Source organism: Vidua macroura, chromosome 7 (assembly GCF_024509145.1).
Source record: "Vidua macroura isolate BioBank_ID:100142 chromosome 7, ASM2450914v1, whole genome shotgun sequence".
NCBI lineage: Eukaryota > Metazoa > Chordata > Aves > Passeriformes > Viduidae > Vidua > Vidua macroura.
In genome coordinates, this window is record NC_071577.1 from 1,664,477 (window position 1) to 1,671,999 (window position 7,523).

The window sequence follows — 7,523 nt, forward strand, 5'->3', positions numbered from 1 at the left end:
GCTTTGATGGCATCTGAGGTGCTTTGGGAAGCTTTGTTTCTGTCATTCTCTAACCCTGAAGGGCAGCGGAGCAGACAGAGCACCCCAGTGGGGTGGCTTGGAGCCAACTCCAGCTCTGCCAGGCTCTAACCAGAAGCCTCCTGGCTGTGTTGGGTGGTGTTCTCCAGCCTGGGCAGCAGAGAAGCACTCAGCCCCCCTCTGTCCGTTGCATCTCTGCCTCACACCCTGGCAGGAGTGAGGTTTCCCAGAAATGAGATCAAGCAGGGGAAAGAATCTCTTGGAGGAAGCCTCAGGCAAGCTGGGCATGGCTCTGTAAGTGGGCTCTGTGCCAGTTCCCACTGATGGTCACACCTTCCTCCACACTGCGCTGGGTCCACGGCATCCAGTAGCTGCATGAGCAGCCCTGGGGTGGGAAGGAGAAGTGGGAGGCTCCTGCCTTGCCTCTTCCACACTGATTTCTTGCCTTCTCACTTGCAGCTACAGCTCCAAACGTTGGCAGCTGCATGGATCAGCCCAGACCCCCAGGAGGGGACAGATGGACAGAGCCGCAGGGTGACAGGGAGCTGTTTCCTGAGGGGGAGCTACTGCTGCAGGTATGGTGCTGTGGCTTGGTCATTTGGGGTCTCCCCAAGCTGCTCTGGAGCTTGTGGTCGCATCTGTGGAGCGGGAGGAGACCCTGCCTTGCCCAGAGCTGATTCACTGTGATTCCTGCAGGCAATGAGTTCCTGGGGACAGAGACCAGTGGCACTGCCTGGCTGGGATGGGTCCAGATCCCCATTCCCACCATTCCCTCTCATCCCACAGCAATTTGCTGCCCCTTTGATTATATTACATCTCATGGACGTAAGCTCCATCCCAACCAAGAGGTTCAGGGATGTCATATGGTGGTGTAAGGATTGATCCCTGAGTAGTTCCCAAGGTGCTGGCTTGGTTCATTATCTTTAGCAAAGGCCAAGAGGAGAATGTTGAGAGCTGTGAGACAAAACATCCCCCAGGAACTCCTTGCCTTACCTGGGGCATTGTGTGAACTCTGGAGGGATGAGTTCACAGCCTGCCTAGGATGGGAAAAGCCCAGCTTCAGTTTGTAGGTTTTGGGGGAGAAAAGAAGAGCACTTGGATGTTGGGCAACAGTGGTGGACAAAACCAGTGGGAAATGAGAGCTATGCTTTGTAGAAAGGCCACGTGTGTCTCATGAAACAGCTGACAGTGAAGCTCGGAGCACGAGGGCCTGGTGAATCAGCCTCCCACAGTGCTGCTGCTTTGGGCTGCCATCTATAAATGTCAGCTGGAAGGGCCTGGCATGGAAGGTCACATGGAAAGGCTGACTGCTGAACAAGCATCTGGGCACATCAGCTGAGGAACATGCTTACTGGGGCTGCAGGACGAGTCTGTGCAAGACCTTCAATCATTCTGTGTTCTTGGCATCTCCCATGCCTGGCCTTTCACAGAATCCCAGAATGGCTTGGGTGTGAAGGGACCTTAAAGGTCATCTTGTGATGAGCTGCCATGGGCACAGACACCTTGCACTATCCCAGGTTGCTCCAAGCCCCATCCAGCCTGGCCTTGGTCACTTCCAGGGATCCAGGGGAACCACAGCTTCTCTGGGCACCCTGTGCCAGGGCCTCACCACCTTCTCCAGCTCTCCTATAGGCTTTCTGGGCCTTCAGTCCTCTTCTCCCACCTCTCCAAACACCAGCAGATGAATGCTTGGCTCTCTTTAAGCCTGGCTTTGGTTGCTTCAGCCCTGCTCCTGCAGAGCCCTCCAGGCAGCAGGCAGTGTGAGCAGACCCCCAGCAGGAGCCTCCATGTGGGATTTGGGTGAGGCAGTGACTACTGGGAGCTCAGTGTGACTGTTGGCAGTGAATCTTGGACTACACGAGGTCCCCCATGGTCCCAGCTGTGTGCCAGTGTGATGGTCACAGAGGAGCAGCTGGATACCAGGAGGGAGCCCGTGACTGCCCCAGCCCCAGCATCTCCTGAGCACTCCCCAGGACTGTGGACTTGGACCATATGATGGCAATTTGTTGAGCCATCAACATCAGAGCATTGGCAGGCTGGGGTGACTGAAGGCATCTGGAAAGCTTATGAGGTGTTACTGCGACAGAAATCTCCCCCGCTGAGCTGCCTGGTGGCTTTTTTTCCTCCCCACAAAGATCATTTTAAGCATATACTGTGATTTGCAGCAATCTCTGACTTGGGATCCCTCAGGGGGCTCCCAAACAGCACACAAAGGGAAGGGACTGGTCCCTCAGCAAGCTGGATCTGTACGCTAAGATTCCATTTCGGGTGTTCTTTCCCTAATTTCTCTCCTTCCATTCACTAATAAATTAAACACATCACAGTGAAGAACAGGGGGCATGAGTTACTATCTAGTGCAGTGCTTTGCTTTTGAGGAAAATCAGCCTGAAATGGACACCAGAATCATAGAATATGCAGAGCTGGAAGGGACCCACAAGAAGTGTCGTGTCCAAAGCACAGCCCTAGGAGAGTGGAGCTATTCCCAGCTGGAAAGGAGGACTCCAGATCCTCCATGAAACCTCTCCCTATCTGGTCCCTCCTGACGCAGGAGCTGCCCTGCAGTGAGAGGGGGTTCCATGGGAGGTTTGGAGAAAGTGGTCAGTCCAGCTTGGATCATTGCTTGTGCTGAGAAGAAGAAACTCCGCAGAAGAGAATCTTGCATGGTTACCAAGTGCTGTCCTTCTTTGTGGGGCTCCTTGTTGAGGAAGAAGGTCCCTTCCTGTCCCTGGATGCTGAAGAAACAGCTGGGGGATTTCATCGTTCAGCAGCGGGATTGAAGCTGGGCAGAGTAAGTTTGGACCAAACTTTTGCTTTCAGGCACTCAATGGATTTGCCATCGCCGCAACTGGAGATGGCTACATCTTCTACATCTCCCCTGCCTTGCGGGACTACTTGGGCTTCCACCAGGTGAGCACCATGTTTTCCTGGCTGGAAACAGATGGATGCAGTCCTGGTGTGGGAAGGAGGTGCAGATGGAGAGCAAAGCTTCCCAAAGGGCAGCAGCTCCTGTGGCAGGGGAAGGAGCTGGAGTTTGCCTGTTCTTTACACTCAGTCCTGCACTTTAGTGCCCAGGAAGGGAAACCTTCTGCCATGTCCTCCTCCCGACATCTCTGCCAGGCTGTCCAGGAGCAGACACTATTCTGTTTTGTCATTCCAGTCGGATCTCATCTACCAGAGTGTGTACGAGATGATCCATGCGGGCGACAGGGCCGTCTTCCGCCGCCAGCTGCACAGGACCCCACTGCATGCTGCTGATAGTGAGTGCCAGGGTGATCCCTGCAGGGGTTCACTTGAGCAGCTCTGATCCATGAGCTCAGGGTGTGCAGCACAGTTTGGAAAGCTTCCTTTTGATTTTCCAGCTTTTCCCCCTGAGCAGCCGCTGCTTGCCAGACGCAGCGCCACGTCCAGCCCCCAGCACCTCCATGCTGAGAAGCAATCCTTGGTGGAGAGGAGCTTCACCTGCCGCTTCCGCTGCCTGCTGGATAACTCCTTGGGATTCTTGGTAATGCTGGGACACCCTTCTGCTCCTCCTGTGCCTGCAGAGTGTTCCCCCAGAGTCACTTGTGTCCCATAGGGATGAGAGCACAGCCAGTTCCCACCACCCTGTTTGCTTCACACCCACATTTTCTAATCCCTGTAAGGCCTTGAATTTCCACCACCATTACAGGGTGCCTGAAGTTCCTTCTTGGGCAGCAAAAGTCAGCAGCAGACAAGTCCCCAGTTGCTCTCTTTGCCATTGCCACACTCCTCCAGCCTCTCTCCATCCTGGAGCTCCAGACCAAAACACTGATCTTCCAGACAAAGCACAAGCTGGACTTCACTCCCATGGCCTGTGATTCCCGGTAAGGCATCTCTCACTTTCCCTGTGGCAAAATCCCTGGTGCTGGACAGAAAACTAGATCTGGTGGGGACAAGGAACACCTGACCCAGCTCCCATGGCCTGATGTTTTTGTCCCTCTACTGCAGGCCCCCAGTAACACAGGGAGCAGGTTAACAGGGCACCAGCACTTCTTGTCTGCTGTGGTTTGCGTGGTTTGTGGAACAGAGGATGCAGCTCAGCCCAGGGCGAGGTTGCACCATCCAGAGTGGGGGTCTGGCCAGTGAGGTGCAACTGTGGGGGATGCATCCCTGGTGTCACTGCACTCCTGTGCTGTTTCCAGGAGGAAGGTTGTCCTGGGATACACAGAAGTGGAGCTGTGCAGAAGAGGGTCCGGATACCAGTTTGTTCATGCGGCTGACATGATGCACTGCGCAGAGCACCATGTGAGAAGTGAGTGCTGGGGGACTGTTGTGGGGGTGTTTGTGGGGTCCCTCAAGGCTCTGGCTGTACTATTGCTCCTTGGTGCTGTCCGTCCCGGGGCTGGAGTAGCTGTGACAAAGGCTCTTCCTCCTGGATGAGCTTGGGCAGCTGGCAGAGAGACAGCACACTGCATCTCCTGCCCCCGTAGCACGGCCACGAGGTGATAGTCAACTTCGTGGCAACTTGCGTGTGTCATTGGTCTGCCTCCGTGGAGGAGCTCTGTCAGTGGCAGTTCTTTTGTGTCCCTGCCCCAGTGATGAAGACAGGGGAGACCGGGCTGACGGTATTCCGGCTGCTGACCAAGAGGAGCAGCTGGGTGTGGGTGCAGGCCAACGCACGGCTGGTGTACAAACGATGATGCCCAACTGCATCATCGCCCGCCAGCGAGCCCTGTCGTGAGTATTGCTGGCCCCCTTCAGCTGCTCTGGGCTTGGGGGGCTGTCCGAGGCACACAGAGGCCATGAAGGTGGAGGAAAGGGTAGGTGAGGTTGGCACTTTGCAGCATTTGTCCTCCTGTAGTGTGAGTGAAACAGCTCTGAGGAGGTGGTTGTGGACATGCTCTTGTCTGAGAGCAGCAGCCCTTCCCTGAGCCATGCAGACCTCCCTGTGGGCTCCCCAGAGCTCTCTTTAGCCAGCCCAGTCCAGCCCCCTTTTACTCTAGAAAAGCCAGGGCAGGGCTATGAGTTCCCCTCTTGCTGTCAGAAGGGAGGTTTTGCCTGGCCTGGAGGAGCTGCTCATGCTGTTTCCATCCCTTTTTGCCTCCACACCAAAGGAATGAAGAAGGGGAGGAACATCTCCAGAAGAGAAACTTGCCGCTGCCTTTCAGCTTTGCCACAGGGGAAGCAGTCTTGTGTGGGAATGACCTTCCTGGGTTCTTTGACTCGTTCCAAGCCAAGGAGGAGTTGCAGGTGCAAGCAAACTCCAAGTCAAGTCAGAGCAGCGCTTGGTAGACCCCAGCTCTCTCCTTGGGGCCATGATGAAGCAGGATGCATCCGTATACAATTCCCACGCTGATAACGTGCCTCAGGTCTCCCTGCTAGCTCTCATTCCTGAGCCTGATGGGCTGACTCAGAAGGAGGATGTCAGCAGGGCCAAGGAGGACAGCAACTCCCTCCTGGTGGTCATCGAAACCCTCTTTGAGAAGAGTGAGGTGGATGGAAACGTCTGCCAGACCCTAAAGGTGGACAGCACAGAGCTGCAGCAGTGGGAGGAGGATCTGCTCAGCCTGGGGGTAGAGGAGGAGCCACTAGCTCAGGGGCTTGGCCAGAGGCCGGGCACCAAGGTGACATCCTATATGGAGCAGATGCTCCCCAGGGAGGGTGTTGGAAAGAGCCTGGACTTCCCACACTGCCATGAGGAAAACAGTGCTATGGCTCACTTCCAGCGCTGCTGGGCAGCTGGTTCAGCATTCCCAGCACAGCCCCAGGCAGCGGGCACATGGGGAGGCCAGGGGGCTGTGGGCTCCGTGGGCTCCGTAGCCTCCGTTACCTCTGAGGGCAGCTTTGCCCAGCCAGAGCAGCAGGTCCCGTTTAACCCAGCCGGGCCGGTGGCAGGGACTGTGCTGGCTGTTCCCATCTCCAGCAGCAAATCCTCTGCAGACTTCAGCTGGCAAACCAAGCGTTTCAGGCAGAAGCTACCCCCTCTGGTCCTGTAGATAACACTCTTCCTACTGCTCAGAGCCAGCCTGGGTGCCAGCTGGTGGGCTCAAGCTGCTCACCCCCATTGCACTCAAACACGTTGGTGACTCTGTGGCACAATAAACTCCTCCAGGCAAACCCAGTCAGTTGCCCATCGGAGGCTTTGCTGGCCATAGTTTCAAAACAGCTGGAAGCTGCAGGAGCATACGTGGAGTCCCAGACTCTGCCAGGTGGCAGTCCTGAGAATTCCCCGGGGGCTGGGCTGTGGTGGCCACCCCCCTCCCAGTCTTTTCCTTGCCCTGTCCAGGGTTTGCATCAGTCCCTGTTCTCTGGGGATGGGAAGCTCGATGATGTGGAGGCTGCTCTCCCTGCACCCTTAGAAGCCAGAAGGCTGCCAGGGCATGGCGGCTTCCCCAAACAGCCCCTGGTAGCCCACATAGACCCCAGCTTTTCCTGGGAGGGGGAGCAGGCAGTGCTCCGAGAGGACAAGGGGTTCTCACAGCTGTGGCTCCCACAGGCTGGGGCAGCTCCTCAGAGGAGCCATGGGGCAGGGCCAGTGCACCACAGCGGACTCCTGCTGAACTCCAGCATGGATCCCAGCACCCACGAGATGGACTGCGTTGTGCTGTCCAAGTGCCACTATGGAAACAGCCTTTTTAGGCATGAGAGCAACTTCCTGAGGGATGCTGCTAAAGTATCCCTTCCCCAGCAGCCAGGCACTTTGCTTTGCCCTGCTGAGAACCACCCTGGAGCACCTTCCTCCTCACCGGGCTCGGTTTCAAGGTGCTCAGCAGCTCTCCCTGTGAAGGTGGGTGCAGGAGCACCCCTGTGCTCCGGGCAGGGTCCTGGCTGCCCATCAGTTCCCTTCTCAGCTGGGCAGCCCCTCGGTACCTGTGAGATCCAGGCTCAAGGTGAGGTGCGAGGGCTGCAGAACCTGAGGGGTGTCCGGCTCCTGTGGAGGTCTGCCAGGGGTGCAGCCACACCATCCTTTGTGGGCAGCCTGGTTTGGGGCTCCATGTGAACCAGGAGCCCTGTCTTGAAAAGCCACCAGCAGCTGTGAGCTCTTCTGGTACCCGCCAGGTGCGTCCCATGCTCCCTGGTCTCTCGGGATTTTGTCTTCCAGTGCTTTCAGGCAGTCTAAGATGAAGTGGTTTGGACTTTTTGTTCCATAAGAAGTCTTTCAGGGAGATGCAGCTGTGCCTCTGGGGAGGCTTGTGGGCTTCTGGGCTCCAAGGAAGAACATTGCTTGCTGGCACATCCGTGTGCTTGGGGCAGCCTCTTGCAGATGGAGCTGCTGCCTCAGAGGCAGGTAGCACTGAACTGCTGTTTCTCAACAAAACAGCGTGCTCTTCTCGTCTCCTGTGTTGGACCACCCTTGTCATGTTGCTGTTTAGTCCCCTGCATCATCTCTGCCAGCCTGAGCCTCTTTTCCTCCTGTGCTCTCCATCTCCTCCAGAGATCATCCAAATCCTTTGGAAAAGATGTTACCAAGCACTTCAAGAAGCTCAGCAGCATTGAAGGGTCTCAGTGAGAGGTGGAGTTGGTGGGAGTGGAGGCATCCTGGGGAT

General features: G+C 56.3%; 1 protein-coding gene across 1 annotated transcript; it reads left to right on the forward strand.

The window, feature by feature from the left end:
- Window positions 1–470: 470 nt before the first annotated feature.
- LOC128809932 (uncharacterized) lies at window positions 471–6,959 on the forward strand (the record flags this gene model as incomplete). The annotated part of the gene is given in 13 exon segments (XM_053982363.1): window positions 471–593; window positions 2,836–2,925; window positions 3,176–3,275; window positions 3,378–3,520; window positions 3,660–3,674; window positions 3,676–3,860; window positions 4,179–4,288; window positions 4,573–4,671; window positions 4,674–4,713; window positions 5,091–5,241; window positions 5,244–5,913; window positions 5,916–6,859; window positions 6,861–6,959. Coding segments are annotated over 13 exon segments (2,703 nt in total), but the record flags the coding sequence as incomplete, so codon positions are not given.
- Window positions 6,960–7,523: the final 564 nt, after the last annotated feature.